We start from the raw sequence: 26,799 nt of genomic DNA on the forward strand, positions 1-26,799 counted from the left end.
CAGAAAATTCTACGCCTCGACAAAAGTGCATTCCTTTCTTACGCATCAACAAACCACCACCATCGGTCAGGCGATTCCAGAAACACTATAAAAGGAGGTACAACCCAAACAACGCCAGTCGACCCACAGCAGCAAGCGTCGACATACAGCTCCTGACCAGCCACCACTACACTACGCGGACTTGGAAGATCAACCAGCCGGACGAGCCAGCAACACACTGCCGTATCCAGAGACCTTCCGAACATAACCGAACAACGAGCCAGCAACACACTGCCGCATCCAGAGACCTTCTGAACATAGCTGAATGCCGAGCCAGCGACACTCTACCATATCCAGAGACCGCTGAACGACATACTTTTGCCCACAAATACCATACCTTTGTACAACCATAGGCAAACAATAAAACTTTATAAAACTAGCACAACAGTGTTTCGTTAGGCCGGGATACGGTCAACATACATGTACCCCGCCTACATATCTATATAAAAAAAAGCAATATATTGTGTATTAACTAGAAGAATAGGCAATCTAATACACAAGTTGTAGAAGTACGAGTAGTTCTACGTAAGGGATATACCTCACGGCACCGAAAGTGAAAAGACAAAGATCGAAAATAAAAGGGTGCATGATAAACGGTACTATGTATATATAATATATATGAGTGGCATACGGTGAAATTATCTCTCTTTTTGTCATACAGCCTTGTTTAATGTGCAGGATACGGGAGAAAAAGACTGCTCCGCTTGTTCCTGTTGTATCCTGATCGCACAAATTAAGTGAAGATGTACGACGGGGGGGAGAGAGAGTTTTACCGCACGCCACTGATATATATACTAACCGTTTTTCATATGTTTGCATGGTAAATGAACATGTAAGACAGGGTAGGTATGTTGACCGTATCCCGGTCTAACGAAACACATGTTGTGTAGTTTGAAAGAGAATGGTTTATTTTCGTTCAATTTGGTACAATGGTTATTGTATGTACGAAGAGGTTTCTTCGGAGAAGTGATCTGTATGAACTCCAGAGGCTCACTCTGCCAGTGGAGCTTGCTGCGTTGCTTTATAAACGTTTTGGGTTGGAGCGTGTCGTGTGCAAATCCTTTGTTCTTGGTACTCTTGATGTAAGCGATGACCTGTTTCGAGCACGTGTACATGTGACACGTGTTGAGTGCATTTTCTTTTGTTCCTGGTACTCGCGCTGGCCTAGTTATGCTGCGAGCGTGGTTTTTATGGGTTCAGTGCCAGGACGTGGTCCGTTGGGTAATGGGATCGTGCACCGAGCGTATGGTGCACCGACCTCTTTATGAGGCGATCGAGGAACACTTGCGGTATTACGACTTTTCTGGATATGTGTCGCAGTGGCCTGATGAGATCATATGAGTTGTACTATATGCCTACAAACATTTTCAACTTTTCCACTGTCGACTTTTTTACGGTCACCCCTACTAAAGGTAGTGTTTTTATATTTTTTGTATTGAAATCTAAGTGGCCAAATGTGTTTTCTGGTAAACGGATTATTTCGCACATTGCGATCGCGCACACGACAATCATTGCCACGAAAATCGCGAATACGGGATATTTGGCACTCGAGTTTTCATTAGTAGGATAGTTCGCCTGGTTACCTCTCGATGGATAGAATTTTCGGGTGCCAGATGTTCCGTGATTTTAGTGACTTTTAGAAATCGTTTTATGCGGAATAATCACTGAACCGTGTTTTCTATACAATTTGAAAAGCACTATCGGTCAGTGCTGCCCAAAAGAATTTTTTTATTAAAAATGGAGACACTCTCGACTTGTACTGGCAACACTCGCACTTTGCATACTGTCAGATCTGTCATAAGGTTATGTTGTGTGCTACAAATGTAAGAACCCCGTTTTCGTTGCTAGCTGCTACTTTCATATGTCGTTACACTGCCATGGCTGAAGGTATTTGCAGGGTCTATTGATAATTTGTTTATATTTATATTCTCAGGTCAAAAATTGCATTGTTGGTGCAACTATTTTAAAACTGACAGGTGAATAAATAACCCGTCGCATAATTTTGTATTATACTTTCCTTTTCCATCGACTGGTGTGTGTTGTATCAGTTTGAACAAATCAATGTTGGTAATTTCAGGTATTCACTCTATAGCTTACGTGACAATACCTAACGACGAGGTGGGCAAAACCCTAGCACGGAAGATAATCGAAAATGAACTAGCAGCTTGTGTCAATATCATACCCAAAGTAATCTCTATATATAAATGGAAAGATGAAATAACCGAAGATTCCGAGGTAGCCATCACTAGTATAACATTATGATCATTGAAATCGCATCAAAAAAATAATTGAATTTTTTTATTATTTTTCATTTGTTTTTTTTTCGCTCATAGAAAATAATAAGTTGTATTGTTCACTACTTTGTTTTGAAAAGTTATATAAAAATTGTAATTATAAAAACTAATATTGAGGATGATATCTTGTAGGCTCTAATGATGATCAAGACGCGTACGTCCAGAGTGGACGATCTAGTAAAATTTGTCCGAGAAAACCATCCGTACATTGTCTGCGAAGTTATATCGACCCCTATCCAAAATGGAAATCCGCCATATCTGAAATGGATAAGTGATTCAGTACCAGAAATTAAAAAATAATACTCTTTTTAATTATAAAATAAATAAATATTATTGAAAAAATCTGACTTTTATTTGAATGGTGTTGTGAACTTTGTTCAATTGTTTTTAATTTAAATCCTTTCATGACCATCGGTATATATAATAATAATGCACCAGCAAACTTTAATCCAAAGCTGTGGAATCGGAGTCGGAGCATTTAAAGCGGAATCGGAGTGGTAAAAAATCAACAGACTCCTTTTTACAAACCTCTTCTTACTTCTGAAACGATTTATTATTATTATTTTTTAATAAATAGTATGCATCAAAACCAGTCTCTATTTATTAATCTAATATTTAAATTACATTATAAATAAAATCGTTGAATTGCACATATTTTGATATGTTCTGGCCAAAACCGATGTTTCCTCCATCTCATACTTTTTTTATCATTATTATTTATTTACAAGGCTATTCTATGTTTTACTTTGCTAATCGTTCAGTCAGTATTCCTACATTCTTCCGATCGGTTTGCGCGGTTTCTCATCTCTGATAGAAATTTAAATCGCTTCCGATAATTCGGTGGTGAAAAATAATCGTAATAAACACGTTTAAGAATACAAAAATTTTGGAGACGATTTGGAGAATGGCATGCGGTGAAATTGTCTCTCTTTTTGTCATACAGCCTTTTTTAATGTGCGCACGCAGGATACGGGAGGAAAAGCCTGTTCCTCTTGTATCCTGCTCGCGCAAATTAAGTGAGGATGTACGAGGGGGGGAGAGAGTTTTACCGCACGCCACTGATTCTAACCGTTTTTCATAAGTATGCATCGTAAACGAACATTTTCTACTTTTTCACGGTCACCCACTTCAGATCATATCAGATTATTCTGGAACGAGCGCTGGCTGCGCGTGGACTTTGGGCTTTCATTCGGATTCTCCACCCACCCCTACGCAACACTTATTTATTATTCATATGAAAAATGCATCTTGAATAATTTTTAATCATTTTTATATAAAATAAATAAAAAAATTACAGGAAAGGTTTATATATGTATAACAAAAAAAAAATAATAAACATAAAGTCAATAAAGAAATAACAAGCAATATATTTAATTGTCAATTAATATAAATATAATTAATTATAAGTGATAATTTCTATAATCTAAACTTTAATTTACAATTAAATCGAAAAGAATCACATATCAGAAATGTACACAGCAGTACCTTAAATGCGAATTTTGTATGAAACCTAAAAAGAGTACAAAACACATTATGTATGTCTTCAATATAATACGTATATAAGAAATAAAATTGTATAAAGGTAAGGGTACACAGTGGGACCAGTGCAACGAGAATCTACAAAAATGTACACGTCTGTCGTTGAAATAGGTGGGGAATGTACACATTGATTATTCCTCAAACTCTACACTAGCGCCACACATAATGTGTACCACGTTGTATATATTAAATATATGTAATAGATACGTATGTATGTATGTATTTAAGAGTAGTTCGTGGCGCATAGAAACACTACTGCGTCACTACGATCACTGAATATGTATTTAAATATCATAACGAAATGTATTATTTACACTTAGATTTATCTCGTTTAAATACAATGACTAAATAAATTAAACATGAAAAGTCAATGGCGGATGAAGCGGCGGCTGAACGCTCTTCATTTTGGCAGTGAATACTGGGCTTGTTCGGGAATGTCTTCGCAGTTTCTCGGATCCCTGAAACACATCAAACAATCCTTTAAAACTCACACACTACACAACACACGGCACTAAAAACTGGACACAACTAAATCTTCTCAAAATTTAACATCATTGACGTGAAAATCGAATCAATTTACAACGTTGGCTGGCTGATTAGTCGCGGTACATATTTTACATTCGTAATGAATCATTTAATGTAAATTCATTTCACATAAATAAAATGATAAATTGATACATGCCATTAATTAAAAACAATTAGAGTGCAACCATGCACAAATTAAAATATATAGTGTAAATGAGCGCATTGAATCGACAACTTACAAGATTTTGAGTATGTGATTTCTAAATTAGGTTTTTATTCGACAAAATATTGCGAAAATAATGCTTAAAAACGAAAATATCTATAAAACCAGTGCAAATTTCAACAAATGTTAAGACATAATTAAGCAGTCAATATATGTAGAGCGTAGTAAAAACATATGTTAAATCGGAGGTGATTATGTGACTTACGACATCAATACAATGGTCAAACACGCACTCACATGTATTAAGTCATTACATACATTACATTACAACACTTGTCATAAATCAGCTGGTAATATGAGTCCGATCTATACACAAAATGAGAACTGAGATTTATTTGAAATTAACTTTAACTCTATTTTGTCTAGGGATTCCAATACCAGTACCACTGAAACCGGTGTTTTGTTCAAATTCGGCCTTCGGTACTACCTATTGCGTCTAGGGATTCCAATTCCAGTACTACGGAAACCGGTTCTACCGGTTTTTTGACAAAATTCGGGCTTCGGTACTATCAGTAGTACAGAATAGACTACAAGTAGTACCGAAATATAAGAATTTCAATTTTACATATGTTGTTTGCATTGTTTCGAAAGCGTTGTATTGGCTAGTTTGTATGGATTAGTCGAAGAATGAATCAACAGTCAACATCCTTTTTGACCTGCTATTCAAAGAAGAATACTACAATAACTGACTGTTAAAAAAAATTAATGATTAGCCAACAGTTAATTATTTGATAATTAATTAAATTATATTGCAATAATTGATTAAATAAATAAATTCCGACTGAGACCGGTACTACCGACTGATACCTGTACTACCATCCAATATCGGTACTACCGACTGGTACCGGTACTACCAACCAACATCGGTACTACCGACAAACATCGATACTACCTACCTTTGTCGGTACTACCGACAAATATTGGTATTACCAAAAATAAATAAATTCCGACTGATACCTGTACTACCATCCAATATCGGTACTACCGACTGGTACCGGTACTACCGACTGGTACCGGTACTACCAACCAATATCGGTACTACCGATCAATATCGGTACTATCGATCAATATCGGTACTACCTACCTATGTTGGTACTACCGACAAATATCGTTATTACCCACAACTACCGGTACTACCGAAAAATATCCGTACTACCGACAAATATCGGTACTACCTACATATACGCGTTCTACCGGCGACACCAGTGTGGGCCGGCAGTGATTTTTTTCGGTAGTACCTGTAATGACAAATGACGGTATTTTTGGAATCCCTAATTAATTATGTATGTCAGCTTCACACTAATCTGCACATTAGTTCAATACAAAGTCTTCACAGTTGAAATACATTTTGAATTATTAGTTTTTATTGCAAATTTGTTAAAATAAATTAAGAAGGTGTATATGAAATAAGCAAATCAACCTATTATGTATAAATAATGACATGCAATACATTACTCATTCCACTAATATAAACACATCAACATTAAGTAATATATGTATGTAGTATGTTTAGAAATATAAAGCAAAATATAAACTAATAAATAATAATTATAAGAAAAATAAATAACCAAATGATTATATTATATCAGCCCATTAGTATCGGTGGTTTTGCCATTATGTAAAAAACTAATTCAACTAAGCCTTATGCAAAAGAATGTGTACGTATATGTATCCATACCATTCCCACGAAACTCCTGTGAAATGCAATATTATAACATGTACCAAACTCAATAAAAGATAAATTATCCCTTTAATATATATAAATATAAAGTAACAGTTTCGTCAAAACATTCAAAAACAAAAAACTAAACATCGACAGTGGAAAGGTGGGTCAAATCTACGACTAAATAATTCGAGAAAAGAAATGCAAAAAGAATTACAAGATTTCTTTCAAATGTAAAACCAAAAAAAAAATAAACAGTGGTCGAATGTGAAAGTATAATATATTTCATGATTTTCAAGGGTTAATTGATAACACAAACGCACACACACACACACACGCTAAATAACAAATTGTGGGTGAAATATAACTTATAAATTTGAGAAAGAAATACACACACTACGAATGTTTTTTTTTTGTTTTATTTACATACAATAAATTGTACTAATTTTATTCTGAAGATATATAACAAGAAGAAATCCATCACATTGATTAATTTTTTTTTTTACGATGGTGTAAATAAAGCAAAAAATCTAAATAAGGCATTTGAAGTCATTTACCATTAATTTTTTTTTTTTAATAATAAAATCTCTAAAATAATATACATATATAATATAGTATATTAGTGTCAATTCATACAACACAGCTGAGATTAATAATCAGTCTAACCTAGTAACTATGTATTTAGATATAAACAATATACACTAGTATACGATTGCTAACGGTTATTATTCGTAAACAATAATGTCAACATCAAAATTGTCAAAACCGATGAATTAAAAACAATTACAATAGACACAACCTACAGAAATTTTCAAATAAATATATATACACACACACACACACACATACATACACAGTACATCAATGTAACAAAAATACAAGTTGTAATTGATTTTAGAAAAACATTGCCATAACATTCACAGCCGAGTAGTCTTTGGGAAAACTTTCAAACCGAAAATATTCGTCAAATTTTACATTTTATCACACGTATGTACCAATATTAAACTACTAATTGCTAAAAATTCAAACAAATATATATATCGAAGCACTTAAAAATAAATTTATATATGTAAGATTATTATGAATTGTAAAAACTTTTATGTATATATTTGGTATATTCTTTAAATTAAATCTTTGATTAAAAATTTAATTAAACTATTAATAATCAGAATTCATATAATATTTAATACTGTACTATTATATTGCTAAAAGAATTTACATTACCGACTAGTCATATATATGTACAATTAAAAGTAGCACCAATATTTTTAAATAATAAATTGTGATAATATATAAAAACAATTCATACGTTTCGTTGACTAAAAAACCTAATCGACATCAAAAATTATCGACTACCAAAATATAATAACTTACATCCTATTAGACACAAGTTACAGAATTGTAATGCATTATCATTATTGAATATATATATATATATATATATATATATATATATATATATATATATATATATATATATATATATGTGTATTATTTATTATATTATATATGGGATGTATTATTTCACAACACTAAATATAAGTATGTGTATATACGGGATATATAAGATATGTATAAGCAGTTGCAATGAGAGAATATGCCAAAAACTCAGGACAGGGTACACGAATCTAATAACTATATAAAACAGTATAATATTGCTTATTAAATCCTATTGTCTCGTCCACTACATTAAGTTACGACTCGAACCAGACAAGAGTAAGATAAATTCAAATAAAACGTTACGTATATATCTATATATTAATTCTACTACTCCAAGCGCATCCACAAATTGACAAACATTTCCTATCACATTATATATACATATATGTATATAATTGTTGTGCAAGTAAGATTTAATTTAATAACAGGTTACGTATCTATTTAGTATTGTGAAATAACTTTTATAAATGACACAAGAATCAAAATACATGTGTTAATTTATTACGCTACCGTATGTAATGCTCTTTAAACCTTTCAGGCTCAATATCTTTTAACCGTTTGCCCGCGGCCATCTTCTATGGAAGCTTTGCGCGACAAGTCTGTAGCGCGGTTATCTTCCATAGAATTTCTGAACTTTGCACGGGATTTTGAGCCTTATATGCGCCTATTTCAACTGTTTTAAGGTTCAAAATTGGTTGAATATGTTACAGAGAGTTGAATGCCATCTATTCAATTTGCTTAAAATGAACATATACCAATCAAAATTAGTTTTTTGTGGAACCATACTGAAACCTCGTCCATGTGACGTCACGTCTGTTGAACAATGGCGACGATACAACTCAATTGTATAAAGAATGATTATTTGACAATTAAGCCAAAACAACGAGATATATTATGTATTTTATTGTTTAAAATAATACTTGATGTGTTAATTAACATATCTGGTTACTTGAGTAAATATTAAAATCTGTATTTAAGGTCGAAAACTCGATTGCCAAATTCGCGAAACAGGTGCCGCTGCGTACAGGGCTTGTTCGCTATATTTATTGCCGCGGGCAACGGATTAATGAAAGCGGTCTAAAACGTTTTAAAAAATAATTCAGACTAATTTCAAATCAACTTTAACAATCAAAATGGACACGTTTGAAATAAATCTATGTGTAAAGCACATTTGAGCGTGAAACAAAATGAATGTATAATATTTATAAGAATAAAAACACTATTAAATATAATATCAGTTTTCTACATATTTGGCAAACATTAACACAACCAACAAAAATAGCCATCACAACGAAGCAGATGAAATGCATTACCTACTGGATAATAAACACTTTATCGCCGATGATTACAATTAAATATTACAAAAGAGTTAAATTAATAACATCCAGTGGTATTTATACATGTACAGATTTTGATTAAATCAAACAGGCACAATTGACAGAGGGAAAAAAAGCATAATTGTAAACAATAAGCCAGCAGTGTTCGTAATGGTTGGGTTTTTTTTTTATTAAATCACAAACGGCATATAATTTTCTATAATTGGATTGAAATGCTTGAGCAATATAAGAATCGCCATTCCGAACATCACTGCAACATGTCTTTATTTCAATTTCCTAATACAAGTTTAATTATATTATTCCGTGACACTAAAATACTTCTGTAATGAATTTGAAGAATAACACTGTTCGACAAATGACGACTTTATTTTTGGTTCAGAGACGAGATATGACTTTTCTTATAGATCTATGACAATTGAACACAAAGCTGGTAATAAAAAATGTTGATGGGCTCGAGATTCGGAGATATGAATGTGTTTTTTAAATCGCGCGATTTTTCTATATCTTGGTGTTGTTCGGTCGATGTCTCAAAATCTGTCAACTTCCTGCTCAAAATGAAGATTGGAATGTGTAGTCGGGTATTTTATCTTTCATTTGTAGTACTTTTCAGCTTTAAAAGTAGTCGTCCAGTTCAAATCAAAAGTCAAAAGTACGTATTTTCACTTGGGATTTTTTCCCACTGTTAATACTATTTTATATTGAGTATTTTCTATTGAAACATGTTTATTGGGATAGGGTTCTGGCCACACTATTTTTTGTTTTCGTTTAAAAGGGTTAATTGGAAGTGTGCTGAATTTTTAATCGGTAAAATTTCCATCTAAAAACTCGTACTATTATTTACTCGTATTTACACGAATCTGAATTGAATTAATAGGGATAATATATTTAATTGTCTTTATATGAGAATTAAATAAAATTCTAGTAAGTAGTAAGTAGATAGTAAGCTAGTTATCAATAAAATTATTGTTTATTAATCCTAGACTATAGATTCCAATATTCATTTTGAACAAGAAGTTGACAGATTTTGATACATCGACCGAACAACAGCAAGATATAGAAAAATCGCGCGATTTAAAAAACACATATATCTCCGAATCTCGCGCCAATCAACATTTTTATTACCAGATTCGTGTTCACTGGGCATAGATCGATAAGAAAAGTCATATCTCGTCTCTGAACCATTTTTCGTGTCGAACAGTATAATTGACAAATAATATCAAATTCTACAACATGTTCAAATATTTTTAATTGCATAAAGTAGAACTCGAAGAAATTTCTTAAAACATTGTTAAATAATTTACTGACCATACAAAATATGTACTTCATAATTACAACCATCATAAAAGACAATAGATAACACATACAAGTTTTTGATAATACAAATAACAATGATACAAAAGGTGGCACATACACCATATTACTAGAAAAAATGCATATTACCTAAAAAAAAATAATAAAAACACTAAAAGACTTTGTTATGTAACTTCAGCATTGACTAAACAGCAGGTTTATATATTTAATTTTTACACAAATGCTCGCCGAATCAAACTATGATCCAACCAATGTGAGTTGCTGAACGTACATAAGTATTTGTTTTTTTAAATATGATAAAATTAATGTGTATGTACCCCCTAAGACAGAGTGCATAGTATAAGAATGTTTAAAATCATACAAGGAAATAGCTTGCTGTGCATATATATATATATATATATATATATATATATATATATATATATATATATATATATATATATATATATATATATATATATATATATATATATATATATATATATATATATATATATATATATATATATATATATATATATATATATATATATAATAATATAATATAATATATATCTATAATAATCAAGTTTATCAATAATTTTCGATAAGAAAAGGCATGCTTTCTTTCGTGCTTTTAATCAAATGTTTTATTCAATTGTTATCAGAATACATATGTTGGCATTGTATTTTATTTTCTATACTATTTTAAAAACGTGCGCCGAAAGTTGTGAACTAAACTTAAATGTATGTAAAATTCCTTACGTCCGAATTTGGTGTATTTAATAATTAACTTCATATAAAATACTAAAATTTTTGCTGCTTTTAAACGGTTACACGACAATTGGTCCAAATTGCGATCTATACGATAAAAAGTACCATATACATCGATAGATATATAACATATAATACAATAAAAAGTTACTTTTTCCATTAAAATAGGAAAATTTAGGATTTTTTAACATTTTGTCGGTTGAACATTATTTCCGTGGACATTTTGTCGCGTGAACGATTTGTCGCGGGGACATTTTGTCGCGGGTACATTTTGTCAGTGCACTAATTTTCGGGTACATTTTGTCGTTGAACCTTTTGGACTTGCACCAATTGTCGCGTCCCCATTTTAAACAACCGAAAGATAATTACAACTCGACTTGTATATATATATATATAAAAACCAATGAATAAAAACAATTAAAAAGAAAAAGGCACTTAAAAAACGAAAAACAACAACGATACGTCACTCGAGTACAAAAAACATTTCAGAATCGATCAAAAGTATACGACTAATCACAAAACGCAAGCAGCAAAAACGGCCATTACTCGTCATGGCACGTCAGAGTCTGGAGGGGCGGGAGTATATATAGCTTGTCTATAACTATACCTGGAATTCGGAGCGAGTGGTTGTGAAGTATTCCTTTCTGGCAACGGCGGAAGTCGCAACACTTCACCTGTACTTTCAGTCTCATCGAGTTCCCCTAGTATCGGAGCACCCAGCGCTGCGTTGCCCCCCTCTGAACCCCATTGCGAGACCCGAGATCTCAACAAATAGGCGTAAGTCTTGTATCTCTTGAGCTGCACAACCAAAAACAAAGTAGGTAAATACACAGACTGACAAAAAGTTTTCAGAAACTGACTTATACTGACATACGAAAATAGCGTGCATTAAAAAGTTTACACTCGCATCAATCATTACAACTATATGTATGCAAAAACCATTCCGAATTCGAACAATTACCACTTTTTGTGTAATTATGAATACGAAACTCACTTCGCTATGCAGATATGCCTCCCTTTCTCTGTTATTATGCGACGCACCGGATGCTCGAGTTTGCAACAGATCCGTTTCGATGTTTGCACAACGCTCGTCGTGATCACGAAGCTGTTCTCTCTGTAAATGTATTAAAAATTCGATTAAAATAACATCACAATAACCACCCATTATCAAGAATGTGACTTACCAAACTTAATTTAGTGTGACTGCAGGGTAATAGAGGACGTTGAAACTTCCTCTGAGAGCCGACGGCGCCGGCTAGGGGTTGAGCAGAAAAAGCGGCACAAACGAAATTGATTGTGTCGATCCACGATTGGAGCTCTTTCGAATCACTGCAGTTTAAATAAATACTTTTATAGTTATGTGACTATCGACTGGACTGTTTATTTCCAATGATATATATATATATATATATTATTAGAAAATGGGGAGGGGGGGGGGGAAAGAAAAATATATGTATTAATACCTAGTTTGAAATAAATATTCGGCTTGGTCCGCAGTTTGCAACCGAAACACGTGTTGTTTTTTTGTATAATCTGTAGCTTTTGTGGCCAGAGCGTGATGTATTCTGAAAAATAATATTTGAATGTTGTACATACAATATTTGAGCCGTATTTTCAGTCAGGGATGTCGAATCGATACAAAAAAACACCAATTCAAACTATGTATATTATTTAAGTTATGTATAAATAACCAGGGCTGTGGAGAGAGAGTCGTAGCATTTCAATTGGAATCCGAGTTGTAAAAAATCAACTGACTCCAACTCGGTTTTATTACTTTCTTTAATTAACAGAATTACGGTATGTGTCAACTAAAGCCTCCAATTTAATTGAAGTAAATTCACTAATAAATTAAAATTTCATAATTTCTTTATAAAAATCTTCAATTTAAATTACATTATAAATAAAATCGTTAAATTGTACGAATTTTGGTGTGTTGTGGCCAAAAGCAATTGTTTCCTCCGTCTCATACTTTATTTTTATTCTCATTTTTTTATTAAATTGATTTGTTTATGTATGAAATTCAAACACATACACTATGAATGTACTTTCTTTTTATTTATAACTATTTCAATAACGAAAATTCCATAAATTGGGTTACATGTCAATTTTTAGTTATTTTTTTAATTCTTTAAATTTTATATGTTGGCAAGAAAAGTCATAAATCGTTTTACTAAAATCATTCTAGTTGGAGTCGGTAAATCTTAACACTATGGTGGCCGCTGACTCATGTTTGTATTATGTTGGGTGCACAACGCTTACTGGCCGCTGATACATATATGATTCACGACTGCGCGAACTGTTTCAATTTGCTGATATATTTTTGTATCACGTTTTCATTTATAACGAAAACGTGATACAAAATTGTATCATTGACCACAAACGATTGAAGAAAACGTGATACAAAAATATATCAGTAGACTGAAACAGTTCGCGCAGTCGTGAATCATATATGTATAATGATACAATGTTGTATCACGTTTTCGTCATAAAGGAAAACGTGATACAAAAATATTTTAGCGGACTGAAAATTATATTTGCGCAGCCGTGAATCATATATATATATCAGCGGCGAGTAAGCGTTGTGCAGCCAACATGATACAAATATGAGTCAGCAGCCACCACACTGTTAAAGCAACTCTTCAGCCCTGATAACTAGACACCGGATAGTCCATTGTTCCATTGTTATAAATCCTTTGTAAAAAAGGTTCGGCAAACCTTTAACAATGCATTTACAACCTTTGAACAATACGCGGCACCTTCTGGGTCCGGTGACTACTGATAACACAATATTGTTGAAGGATTTTATAAAACAATCCAGTTAAAACCTGAACAGACCTCATTGATCAATGAATCTGAACTTTCGAAATATGAGCAAGTTTAGAATTATCACATTTCTATATAAAAACTTTACTAAATGTTGTATTTAAAATACACACATATTTAAAAAAAAATGTGACCATTCAAAAACAATCAAAATCCACAACTCAAACTCAACAGCCCTGGTTTAAATTAAACTCACTACTTCAATTAAATAAATTAATATCATTTACAACACCTTATAGCATTATGTAAATTATCAGACATTTGATTTTTTCTAAATCCATGTTCATCCTTATGTAAATATAATATTAAATCTCTAAGCGTACAGTAGAACATTTTCCAACTACGTTTGCCAAATGGAGCTGAAAATAAACCATTTCAAAAATCAAATACAACAACATCAATCATTAGTATCATAATATAATCAATGAAAATAGAAAATATATCTAAATCTCACTTTTTTTAGCGTTGGCATCATAGCAACACTTTCTCATCACATAGCCTTTTTTATATTCAACAGCGTGCTGCCGATCGGGAACTTCTAAAAATGGATTTGAGCCGAAAGATCCACCAGCACGCGTCGTAGGATGTGCTTCTGTGCCTCTTGAGCCAGATCCATCACCTCCTTCCCCGCTATCAATTGGTTCTGTATCACTGCAAATAAAAAGTGCATTCAACATAAAATTCACAACATACTTGCACACAAAAGAATACTGGATAAACACTTACAGAGCCCATTCTAGCGGGTGAGTTTTTATTGCGTGATATAATAACTTTAGCACTTCTCTGGGAAAATTGTCTCCATCGTTCAATTCGGCTAAATTCTCTATGAACTCAGCGCACGACATTTTACGACTTGCACTTTGACTATGCAAATCAGTATTCAGCAACATAATAGCGCACGTTAAAGTGTGAACAGCATCTGGGGTACAATAGCACTTTACAATAATTGCGCGTACGAATAATATATTTTCCAGCACAACATTCACTCGACCGTTACAATACCTTGTGAATTGAATGAACCGGGATTGCAGTCCAAAAATCGCCTAGAAAAATGCACAAGAACTCTTTCCCTTTCCTGTGTTTCTCCCGTAAGGCAAAACTGTCGTAAGAATTTTCGAAGAGCGCCGTCTAACGTATCTCGATCAAAACTAAAGTGTCTCAAATATTCTTCTGCTACGGCTCTAGAGAAGTCATTGCTGTAATAATAATAAAAAAATAAATAAATCACTCCACAGGGGTTTTGTAAGTGCAAGTACAAATGAACAGAGAGGTGAAAGTATTGTACAACAACTGTTCTATGACATGCTAAATAATTATATTAACTAACTTTTTACTGAGATGTCTAGACACGTCGGATTTCTTAAAGCCATCGAGTCCATATAAACGTTTAGCTAATCTAATAGCTGATGGTAAATCGACGGCTTTCGGGCTATAATGGAACGAGTGAAGCGAATCTGCATCGGCCTCTGAATTTGTATCTTCAGGCGACGAACACGCAGACCCACCACACATTTCCTCATCTCGCAATTCCTAAAAATAAATTAATAATAGATGAACACACTCAACACCATACAAACAATTTTTTTTTATGAAAACTACCTGTGCATCGGATAAGTGCGAACTGTTATCGCCATTACTGCTACCTTTATTTGGACTATTTCTAGCACAAAACGAGCTGTTGGAATCGCCACTGTGATTACGGTCATGCTTTTCGGGACCTTTGACCTGTATTACAATTCTGTGATCGAGATTTTGATCGGAATTGTGCTGGTTTTCATAATGTCTCGGATTGCAATCGGGTCCACCGGGATTGGAACTCGTCATATACGGGACGTTGCCACCTTGACTAGTTTTCACTCTCTTGTTACAAGGTTCTGAAACCAATATGGTGGAATCGGAATCGCTCGGATCCGACACTTCCATGCATTCTCTTCCATTGAACATGTCAACTCCTTGATCTTGATAATCTGGACTAGAAATATTCGATACAGCTTCGGATATGCTATGGTGTGGCTGCGGCAACACCCTGGATGAAGTATCACCGTGGTGGCCGCTAGAGGGAGGCGTGCGACTCGATGCAGACGCACTCGACATCACTGAACTAGACACACTAGTCGGAGAGGCCGGAGACAGAGATCTAGAAAAATTTAAACGAAAATTACAAATACAATACATTCAAATACAATACATTCAAAACACACCAGTCAAAATTGACAAGACTCACCGTTGTGGCGAAATCCCCTCTGACACAGAGGTTGAATTTGAATTTGCAGTCGTCGAGTTTGATCCATTACAATGTGAAGGATTTTTTTCAGATGAACTTGAAACAGGAGCGTTATATGTCCAAACAACTCTATTAACAAAAAAAAAACGAAATAAGTACATTCGAATAATTGCTTGAATGTATTTTATTGATTTTCAAACGACCTGTCAGTTGCGTGAGCGGTGGGGTGGCGTGAAGATGATGATCCTCGGTCAGGTCTTGTATCCAATAAGGTATTCAAAGAAGACGTTACATCGTCATCGTCAATATCAATAGCTACAGCGCTCATAGATGATTCCTTCTGAAACTAACAACGTTATCAATACACTGTTGGACAAGCATTACGGCACATACATAAACAATTTTCGAAACTAAATACACAAGTGTAAAGATCCACCATTATATACTCATATCCAAAAAAAGAGTAAACAATACAAGTAAGGATTTTTTTCCCCCCATAACAAATTCAAACTTGGCAGGGAGAAATAATTAGATGGCCAATAGAATCGGAGTCGTCAGATATTTTACAACTTCAACTACATTCTGATCTACATATATATGTACATATACATAATAGATTCAGAAGGTTCAACCTCACCTGTAAATGGTCTTCAGATCGGCTCGTTCTAACACAACCGAGTTGATGAGTATTTGGCGTTGGGCTTATAACACCGGATGTTATACTAGAGGGGCTTATTGCTCGTCCACACCTGACCTCACTAGGAGATGTCGGCGTTGAATTAAATCTAACGAAAAAAAATCAAAAATTATCATAAACCTAAATTTTACAATACATATGTATATAATTAGTAAATATGTACGTGTAAGCTGGATCCGGTAATGATTCTATACATCGATTGGCTTGACAATCAAACCCACTAGTGACCGGTGTAGAATTATACCTGTGAACTTGAGTTCCGAGACCTATAGACGAACGAGTATCAATAGGCGATACTGGTGTCGAATTATATCTACAAAAACAAAAACCACAATTTAAAACAATCGAATCAATCGAACAAAATACATTTATAGTATTGAAAATAAATCATTTACGTATTTAAATCGTAATCGGGTGCTCTGTGTCGAGGTGCATGATGATGACGGTGAGGATGCGGCGGGGGACCTGAATTGACGGTAGCATTCCATCCATCTGCGCCAGCTACACCGTCTCCAGAACGTTCAGTGCTAGATAATTTCAACATCAACTCACCGGTCATCATATAAGCCTCAAACCTAAAAACAAATTGACAATCATTTCATTGCATAAACATTTTCAACATTCAATATATACATATGTATCATCATCATCATTTACAGCCATTCACCATCCACTGCTGGATGAAGGCCTCTCTGACACATTGCCACTCTGTTTTGCGCAACTGTCGTCCATCTCACCCCACACATTTTCCTATTTTCGTCTACCCATCTTCCTTTCACCCTTTAACATTCTATCGGGTACCATTCTTGCACTTCTATTGACCCCCTTTCGTCCATTCTTTTAGTTACGTGACCCACCCATTGCCATTTCAATCACTATCTGCACTATATCCACTACCCTCGTCATACTTCTCACTTACGAATTCCGCTTCCTATCTCTCCTCGTTTTGCTGATCCTACGGCGTTCCATACTTCTTTGAATGCATTGGACTTTATGTATCTTGGCGTTCAATGTCCAAGTTTCTCGTCCATACATCATCTCAGACAAAACACATCGATCGAAGATCTTTTTCTTCAGGCAATGTAGCATTTTTGATTTAAAAACGACGTTCATTCGTCCAAATACACTCCATCCTAGTTTCATACATCTCTATATTTCTGCTTTACCACCAGACATGTCTATTATTTGTCCTAAGAATAAATAATTACAGACTACTATTGTTTTATTATCTAATGAGATGCTAATACATATGTATGTTTGCCTAAATATATACTTTGGTTGTTTAGCCGATCGGTTATTATGTCCAGCAGCAGATTGATATAGAGGGTTATGCTTCACGCGTCTCGAAGAGTCGTCTTCTTTCGCATCGGAATTTTTCCAACCATTGCTACTACCTTTTTCTACGCACCCATTACTACTGCGGTCACCTGAAGGAAATAAACACACCATAAATACATATACTTATATCACAATTTGAACATAATATAAGAACAGAGGGCGAAATCTTTACTACTGCCTGATAAATATGTACCGTATTTCCTTTACAGTTGCACAAAATATCCCCAAAGTCAACTTTAAAATTAAAACAACACAATATTTACTATTGATTCGTTCAATTCGTCATAACAGATTTGTCAAACTATAATGATTAAATGTAAACTGATTGACTATCACAGGGTGACAAAGGTTAGCAACACTACAAGTCAATATTGCATCAATTGCACGTACTATTGCATACAACTTGAAATTTTAAAATTTGACAATTAAAATATTGTAATGGTTCGATCTTGCCCCATATTAAATGCCATCTTAAAAATGAATTATGTAATAAAAAGATCTAATTTTCAGTAAACAGCCTTATTGAAAATCTTAGATCTTACAAAACTTAAGTGTACATATTTTGAATATATAAAAAAAAACGTACTCCAGTCTCCGCACCCGTTGCTGCTTTTGTCACTGTGCTCGCTACAACCATTACTTTGGACCAAAGAGTTGGAATGCGAGATGCGAGTCGATTGTTTGCTCCGACCCATAGAACTAGGTGGAGATTCTGAAGAATTCGCCAAGGAATGCTGATCGGGTGACGGCGACGACGACGAGCTGAAGACACAAAATAAAGAAAACACTCTAATTACACTTGCGTCGTTCGATAAATTAATAATACGTATAATAAAAATAAAACTAAACTAACTAGTTATTTGATTTTGCATTTCGAATATAATGACTAGACTGTTGTTCAGTGGGATAATTATTTTTAGGGTTTTTCTTATCTGCTGGCAGTATAAACTCAAAATTTACATCATCTTGAGATTCTACCGGTGAAGACATGTGTTTTCGAATATTGGGTATTATTAGAGAAGCTAAAAAAGAACACGTTATATAAAAAATCATCATTAAGTTCTACCTACTATACTTAAATAAAATAATCTATTGAATAATTATGATGAGACGTGACGACATACCTTCATTAACGGTGTATTTATTTACATCGGCACCATTGGTCTTCAATACCGAATCACTTGATTTTATCTGAAAGAAGAAAAAAACAACAGGTGAGTATGAATTTTAAAAATAACATGATTTCCACATTTTATATACTATATATGAAAAAGTAAACAACTGAGTCATCGTCCCAGAAAGCTTATACATATTATACATATGTATCAAATGGGTATCATTCAAAGTTTAGTGACAAACTTACATACCTATATATTCTCAACGACTAACCGGAAAAATAAAAGATTCTACATATGTAGATATATTTCAACTGATTCTTTGCATTTCTGGGATAACACTGAATTCAAAAATAAACCTCAGCATAGACAACAAAGAACGACTCACTCCCTTTAGCGGGCACTTCTCATTATAAGAAAAAATCAACGCAATATAAAATACAAATTCGTTAGAATGAAAATCATATTGATATTTGGGTACCATTTATCGGCCCGGCAAATAAAAATAATGCCCCTCTCTAAAATAGTCAAATGGGTTGCCAGTAACAAAAATAAATACCGACCCTAGCAACCTAAATGAATAGGGCCAACCCTAACTTAACCAAACCTAACCTAACCCTTAAATAAATAAGTGTTGGCTGCTAAGATTTTACGATTACCCAGTGAAAATGTAACTGGTTATGATTTCACTGAAACGTCAAATTTTATTTTTGTTACTGGCAGCCCGTTTGACGATTGATTTGCCGATTTTGTCGTGCGAACTATTTTATTTATACATTTGTCGTGTAATTTATTTTACAGCCGTGCCAAAAATATTTTGAATATAAATAAATTAAAAGTATCAGAAATATAAAAGCATTCTAAGAATTATTTCAGAATTACAACCTTATAGAAGACAATTTAATAAATCAGCCTCGTTTTAGAAGATATAAAAAAATATGCAAATAAACATAAAACGTAGGTATATGTACATATATCAATTACAAACCGCAATCATGTGTATACTTGCAACAATCAACCAATTCAAACTAGACGAAATTGCGAAAAAAAGGGGATATCGACTTCGTCGGAACTGCCATAACAACCAATCTCGATAAATTGGCAAATTTATCTGGATTTAACAACTATACAGATCTCGACATCACTGATAGACGATAGAAAATCGAAGACATTTTTCGATTTCGGCCAAGACTTAAACTCACAACCTCTCTACTGGTTAATAGTCGTTTAACTAGTGAGCTACTCTATGGCTCACTGGTCAAGTAATGTTTGTAAAGAAAGAAATCAAGCATACAATCATGAGTCAGAGCATATATGTACAACTACAGGGCCACGGCGGGGGTTGCACATACAATCATATGTATGTATATCAGTGTTTGTCCAGTACAGTCACTACAGCTGATAGCTAGTATGATATGTAGAGTCACTGTGCATTTGATATGTAAACAAATAGCATATGACTATTGAAGTTCCGTAGCTGGAGTCGGAGTCGTTGAAAATCCAGCAATTTCATTACGCCAAAAGGTCTGCTTACACTGACATAGCACAGACCAGCAACTGCATTCATTTGTTCCGTAATATGTACGCGGCGTAGACGTAGCAGCAGTAGCCGACACGATATATTCATACTATACAGCAGTACATGTCACCGTAAACTATCAAGCAAAACAGATTTTCTTTGGCCACTGTGGAAATATTCACGAATAACGTGACGTCATAGTGGTGAGTGCACGCGGACTAACGAAAGTGCGCATTCGCATATGAATATTTTCGGAAAAGTCACTACCCTTGTCATACTTCTCACCCGCCTATTCCGCTTCATTATGCCGAGCATACAGCGATCCATACTTCTTTGAATGCATTGGACTTTGTGTAGCATTTTGACGTTGAAAGTCCAAATTTCAGATCCATTCGTCATCACTAAAGGCCGGATAACCAAGGTGCCGTCTTGAAAAAACGGACCCAGAGAGTGCTGTGTATTGTTCATTGCATTGTTAAAGGTTTGCCGAACGTTTTTTTTTTTGGACTCTAGCTTTGTAAATAGAACTAAACCGCCCCGATTCCTAGAGAAAGCACTGTGACTATCCGGTGTCTAGTCATCTTCGGGCAAAGTGGCATTTTTTATTTAAAAACGGTATTCTTTCGTCCCATTACACTCCATTCTATGTAATTTCATACGTATCTTTCTTTCTTCTTCCTTACTTCCTAACTACCTACAGCGAGCGCTGGCTACGTGTGGACCTCCTGAATCATTCAATAAATGCTGTGAAGCGACTTTGGCCTATCATTTGGATCCTGAACCCACCCCTACGCAACAATATTAAAACACATCAATCTGAAATACGTTGACCTATTTAATATTACACTCTTTAGTATTTAAAAGTTCACAACAAAGCTCGTCAACCAATGAGAATCGAGACATAGTCTACCCATTGCCAAGTAAACTAAAATGAAATATACACAACAAATTTTCACTTGACTGAGAGAAAAAAAAAACAAAATCAGCCGATCCCAAACTAAAAGCGCGCGGAGAACATATCCGTGACTGTCATCGCAACGGCCTTGAACCAAATAAACAATTAAAATCGGCAAACTACGACACACTCTAGATACATACATACTATACAGTATACGTATTTTGGGCATTTTGCTATTAATGCTTAATTAATAGAAAATTTAGAAGGATCTTCCTATCCCTTTGCCCATTTATTATGTGAAGAAATTGAGGGGATAAAACAGAGCTTGCAGTTTACCATAGGCGGTGTTTTTCCTGTCGAAACCAAGCAACTGCTTCTGTCTACTACTGTAAATAGTAGACAAGTGTGGATGCTGAAAGGTATTTTAGTAAATACAATATAATTGTTACCGATCGTCGCACAAATCTCAAAAAATAATCTGTAGAAATATGCTCCATGCTGAGTTTTAATAAATTTTAATTGGTATTATATTTTTATATTCATATGTTTTTTTCATTGAAATTGTAATTCCAAAACATTTTATAATTATTTCTAAATTGTTGTCTTGTCTTTAAATTGTATATATGTATATAAATTTTATTAAAATTCATCGAAATTTTTTATTATTTAAAATTACATTACTAAAATTGACAAAAATAGATGCCCAAAATATGTACGTGTCTCTAAGTATACGCCATCTTAGATGACCCATGTCGTCTCATTCTAATGCACATTACATTACATATAATAATAAATAATAAAAACCATCCCAGTATTTTTAGTCTAGACGTGGGCAACGACTAAATGTGTCGGGGTCCAATTTGTTAACCTCATCCGGAAGCTTATCGCGCAAATCTGATTATAGCCTTGGATATTCATTTTAATTTGATGCAAACGGCCGCGAATACATCATCACTCGAAAGGTCCCCTTCGCATAACATAATTGTTACTTTCAATTGAAATCATCGTGACGATGCGCCTGGAAAAACGGTACACGCCGATAACGATCACTATTGGGCAAATTAAACGACGATTGTTATTATAATTACTATTTATATTAAATGATGTGTGTATGTTTGAGTTGAATTCTGAAACGAATACCTACCCAGAAGGCAATTAGCGGAGTGCTTTTCGAGTCTCGACGTGCGTGACCACATCACCGAAAATAGTCGTTATTGCGATTCCATAAGGACTATTTTAGAACACTCGATATCGTTTCGGAAATACATTTCGCGGTATTCCGGTACGCGGTGATAATGTGTGTGCAAATATCGCGAATGAATGATCGTAATTGAATTATAAATGTGCAATTTCCGCCACGCGAATAGGAACTCGCAGACAGAGCAAATTTTTTTCTCCGAAAATATCGAGCAATTAAAATAATATACGGCGAATGTGCGTTTGGACAGCCCTGTTCTATTTCAGTTAGACTTGTTTTCCGATTTAATGCACGAAACGTGAGGATTAAGCATACATTCATTCATGTATTACTGCTTGATACATTTATTTTTGTTGGACTTAAAAAACCGTCATTTGATTTATTGACTACAAGTGATGCTATCCGGCGTCTCCCGGTAAATGGAAATGAAATGGAAATTAAATAAAAACCATGAAAAAAATTGTTTTTTGTATTAAATTTATTTAAATCGAAAACGTCTTTGATCCAGCCAACCATAAACGACTTTGACGACAGCCATTCAGAAACGAATTACATACGTCGTTTCGGTTTTATATATAAGATTATTAGTGTTTAGAAATCAATGTTTATTTGAAATTTTCCAAGTCAAGAAAACGGAAGACTCAAGACGCAAACGCATAGAATCGTACGGCATGGCATGCCTTGGTTGACTCCAGTTTTAAATGCGCTGTCTTGTGTCATTGTTAATTCGTCAATCTGGAGTCACAAACCCAGGTCTGGCCAGCAGTGGGACTCTAGTGGGACTCAAACCCGTGACCATTCTGCTCGAAAGCATAATATGCTAACCACGGCGGCCCTGTCTACATATAAAAATTATAAAACAACAATAGAAAAATTAATTAATTAAATAAATTTTCAATAGATGGCGCTTAATTCTCAGAAACTTGTTTCCCCAGAGGAAACATGGGTAGCAAACAGTATATATATTTAGAAGTTTTTTCTATTGTTATTATATTTGTACATTTTGGGCAGTATTTTAGCTGTGACGTACATACATATGAATGTCGAATCAAAACGACTATTATAGTACGGCGAGCGTTATCGCAGACACACACACACACACACACACACACACACACACACACACACACACACACACACACACACACACACACACACACACACACACACACACACACACACACACACACACACACACACACACACAGACCGTATAACGATATTTTATATATGATATGTGGTTCGGTGATTAATGGTCACAAAGCGCTCGCCCAAAAGTCACTAAAATCTCTATAACGGAACATCTGGCAGCCGAAAAGTCCCATCATACTGACGATAACTATCATACTAACGAGAACTCATGGCAAACATTGTATTTGATATCGCAATGTGACTAATAATCAAATTACCATGATATGTCCATATGTACATATATATATACATGTATATATAAAGAGAATGAAGTCAATTTGAAAAAAAAATGTAAAAATATACCGATATCTAATATATAATTTGGAAAGAGACTTTGTATACATGTATGGGGTCTACGTGACTTGACAGAATGTTAAATTACAGAAAACGCAAATATCAGAATGCAAAGATCGAAAATCGAAAGATCTTAAGTCGAAAGATAAAAAAAAATGGTGCATGGTAAACGGTACATACTCACTTAATTTTCGCGAGCAGGGTACAACAGGAACAAGAGGAACATGCTTTTCCTCCCGTATTCTGCGCGCGCACATTAACACGGGAGGAAAAGCATGTTCCTCTTGTTCCTGTTGTATCCTGCTCGCGCAAATTAAGTGAGTATGTACGTGAGTATGTACCGTTTACCATGCACCATTTTTTTTTTTATCTTTCGACTTAAGGTCTTTCGATTTTCGATCTTTGCATTCTGATATTTGCGTTTTCTGTAATTTAACATACTGTCAAATCACGGAGACCGACATGTATGTAACCTTCGTTCTTTGGGTCGTAAATCCGTGACGTCATCGAACAAATAATTTGATTTTTTTCAATTCAAAGGATTCGAAGTCCCTGGGGGCAAAGGCGCCGAGGGCGAAGCCGCCTTTGCGCCGGGGGGCGAATCCCTAGGCGGCGCAGTCCTAGGGGGCGAAGCCCTAGAGGGCGCAGGCGCCGGATTCTGGTATACCTACACATTATTTCAAAAGAGCCTTACTATATATGTTTGTTTTTTCGTGACAGTCAATTTAATAAAATAAAAAAACAAATGAAAATTCAAATAAATTTAATAAAATGTTTACTACTAGATTAGTCACGTTTAAGCGGTTTATATTACAAACACCGAGCGAAGCCGGGTAATACACCTAGTTCTCTATAAAAATAAAAATAAACATTACCAATGAAAAGTGCCAAGGAGACATAATAAATGTAGGGCTCGGCGTTAATAATGGTAAGCGACATATACAAATTTTTGATGAGAAAAAAAACGTTTAAAAAAATTGTTTACGTTCTTTGCGGCTATAAATGATGGCAGGAATAATCTGAGATAACACTGCCATCTTTGGAACAATTTACGAATATCTGTTGTAAAAGTCTCATACCCATTTTTACACTAAAAATTAAATTAAAAAAAATTTGGCGTTCACCATTTTTTACTGCCGAGCCATAAACACAAACATAATCTGAGATTTGATAAGAGTCGAACGAAATAAAATTACGAAAACAACTACATAGATGCAAACCTTAAGAGCCGACCGTGTTGACATTTGTCAAATTTGAAGTAGATAAGATATAATCATTGATTTTGCCATTCACAATGTAGTCACATTGCGTTTACGGTGACTGCATTCGCCCAATTTTTCTTATCACACCCAACTTCACGTGCATACGTAAGCAAACTAAATACGTACATACATACAGTCGCCAAAGAACAAACTCTCACCGAAAGCAGCAGCATCTTGCCAAAATGCAATTCGCGGAATACTACGATGATGGAGTACATCGATTCGAGGGCGTTCCGAACGATTATACACACACCATTATCGAAACATGAATGGGTACGAATAGCAATCAAACGCTCAGGAATGATGCAGGTGACAGATCAAGCACAACCGGTGCGCTCTGTTAACCGGACGTGTAACACATACTACACATACTACATATCCGTAACACAATATATCGAACGGTTCATCCTAATGTTAGACAAGTTCAACAATTGCAATCGGTTGAACCCTTCTTGCAAACCTACGAGTGCATGTTTCGAAACTGTATTATATAAATTTAAGTTTGAACCATTGCGGCATTACAGGAGTCCCTAATGCGCCACAGTGGTCGAAAAAAATACAGATGGATGAGAGATACACAGACCAAAAATACATTTATACATAATCATACATAAAAACAGCAGCAGATAAAGTAAAAATATCAAATAATAAAATACAAAGTAGGGAATTTCTTGCACCTATAGCCAGCACCAATATACGTACATATAAGAACCAGTTACAAATACAAAACATCCATGCGATGCCCAAATGGAAGAGAGAAAATCAAAATTTCACTCATACATCTCATTCAATAATGAAAATAATGATGAGTGCAGGCTATCAGACAATCTCGAATTTCGCTGAATTGTATGAAATGCTGCAAATATACAAATTTGACCATAAATGTCTCTGTGTGTGTTAATCGGTATGTATTTACTTTGTATAGTTCTAATACTTGTATGAAATGTACAATGTTTCTGGCCAAGAAGGCGCAATGGGGTTACCTGTTAGGCCTTCCCGGTATAAATTAACATAAATTTGGAATGTCTTGCATTAATGTATGTATGTAAGTGCAAGAACAAGCCGTGAATAAAAAAAAACATCCCTGTGAGGCCTGAATGGAAGTGAGAAGATTAA

The 26,799-nt window shown here is 34.4% G+C and overlaps 2 protein-coding genes across 4 annotated transcripts in view; one reads left to right on the forward strand and one right to left on the reverse strand.

The window, feature by feature from the left end:
- The first annotated feature begins 1,812 nt into the window (after positions 1–1,812).
- LOC143914427 (protein CutA homolog) lies at positions 1,813–2,669 on the forward strand. Its single transcript, XM_077434646.1, has 3 exons — positions 1,813–1,926; positions 2,117–2,274; positions 2,466–2,669. The coding sequence occupies exons 1-3, from the start codon at positions 1,845–1,847 to the stop codon at positions 2,631–2,633; spliced, it is 408 nt and encodes a 135-aa protein (XP_077290772.1). The 5' UTR covers positions 1,813–1,844; the 3' UTR covers positions 2,634–2,669.
- A 925-nt stretch (positions 2,670–3,594) lies between these two features.
- LOC143914358 (PH and SEC7 domain-containing protein-like) overlaps positions 3,595–26,799 on the reverse strand; it is a 47,392-nt gene continuing 24,187 nt past the window's right edge. The window contains exons 2-21 of one of the 3 annotated variants that reach the window (XM_077434552.1): positions 19,331–19,397; positions 19,060–19,228; positions 18,793–18,968; positions 18,142–18,295; positions 17,264–17,443; positions 17,032–17,181; positions 16,809–16,956; positions 16,375–16,511; positions 16,172–16,300; positions 15,547–16,084; positions 15,275–15,477; positions 14,950–15,143; positions 14,674–14,866; positions 14,402–14,598; positions 14,180–14,306; positions 12,588–12,689; positions 12,309–12,453; positions 12,119–12,238; positions 11,732–11,922; positions 3,595–4,330 (exon numbers count right to left, since the gene is read on the reverse strand). In XM_077434552.1, coding sequence (XP_077290678.1) covers positions 4,273–4,330; positions 11,732–11,922; positions 12,119–12,238; positions 12,309–12,453; positions 12,588–12,689; positions 14,180–14,306; positions 14,402–14,598; positions 14,674–14,866; positions 14,950–15,143; positions 15,275–15,477; positions 15,547–16,084; positions 16,172–16,300; positions 16,375–16,511; positions 16,809–16,956; positions 17,032–17,181; positions 17,264–17,443; positions 18,142–18,295; positions 18,793–18,968; positions 19,060–19,228; positions 19,331–19,397 — 3,378 coding nt within the window. In that variant the 3' untranslated portion in view covers positions 3,595–4,272. Of the gene's footprint in view, positions 4,331–11,731; positions 11,923–12,118; positions 12,239–12,308; positions 12,454–12,587; positions 12,690–13,119; positions 13,412–13,587; positions 14,307–14,401; positions 14,599–14,673; positions 14,867–14,949; positions 15,144–15,274; positions 15,478–15,546; positions 16,085–16,171; positions 16,301–16,374; positions 16,512–16,808; positions 16,957–17,031; positions 17,182–17,263; positions 17,444–18,141; positions 18,296–18,792; positions 18,969–19,059; positions 19,229–19,330; positions 19,398–26,799 lie in introns of those variants that run through there. The other 2 variants (XM_077434560.1, XR_013260811.1) reach the window with 2 other exon arrangements.

The sequence above is a fragment of the Arctopsyche grandis genome, chromosome 1, assembly GCF_051622035.1.
Source record: "Arctopsyche grandis isolate Sample6627 chromosome 1, ASM5162203v2, whole genome shotgun sequence".
NCBI classification, from domain to species: Eukaryota; Metazoa; Arthropoda; class Insecta; order Trichoptera; family Hydropsychidae; genus Arctopsyche; species Arctopsyche grandis.

Coding starts and splice junctions, on each gene's coding strand:
- LOC143914427 (XM_077434646.1), top strand. CDS start 1,845: ATGTTGTGTGCTACAAATGTAAGAACCCCGTTTTCGTTGCTAGCTGCT. Junction 1,927..2,116: donor TTACACTGCCATGGCTGAAG/GTATTTGCAGGG, acceptor TGGTAATTTCAG/GTATTCACTCTATAGCTTAC. Junction 2,275..2,465: donor AAATAACCGAAGATTCCGAG/GTAGCCATCACT, acceptor GATATCTTGTAG/GCTCTAATGATGATCAAGAC.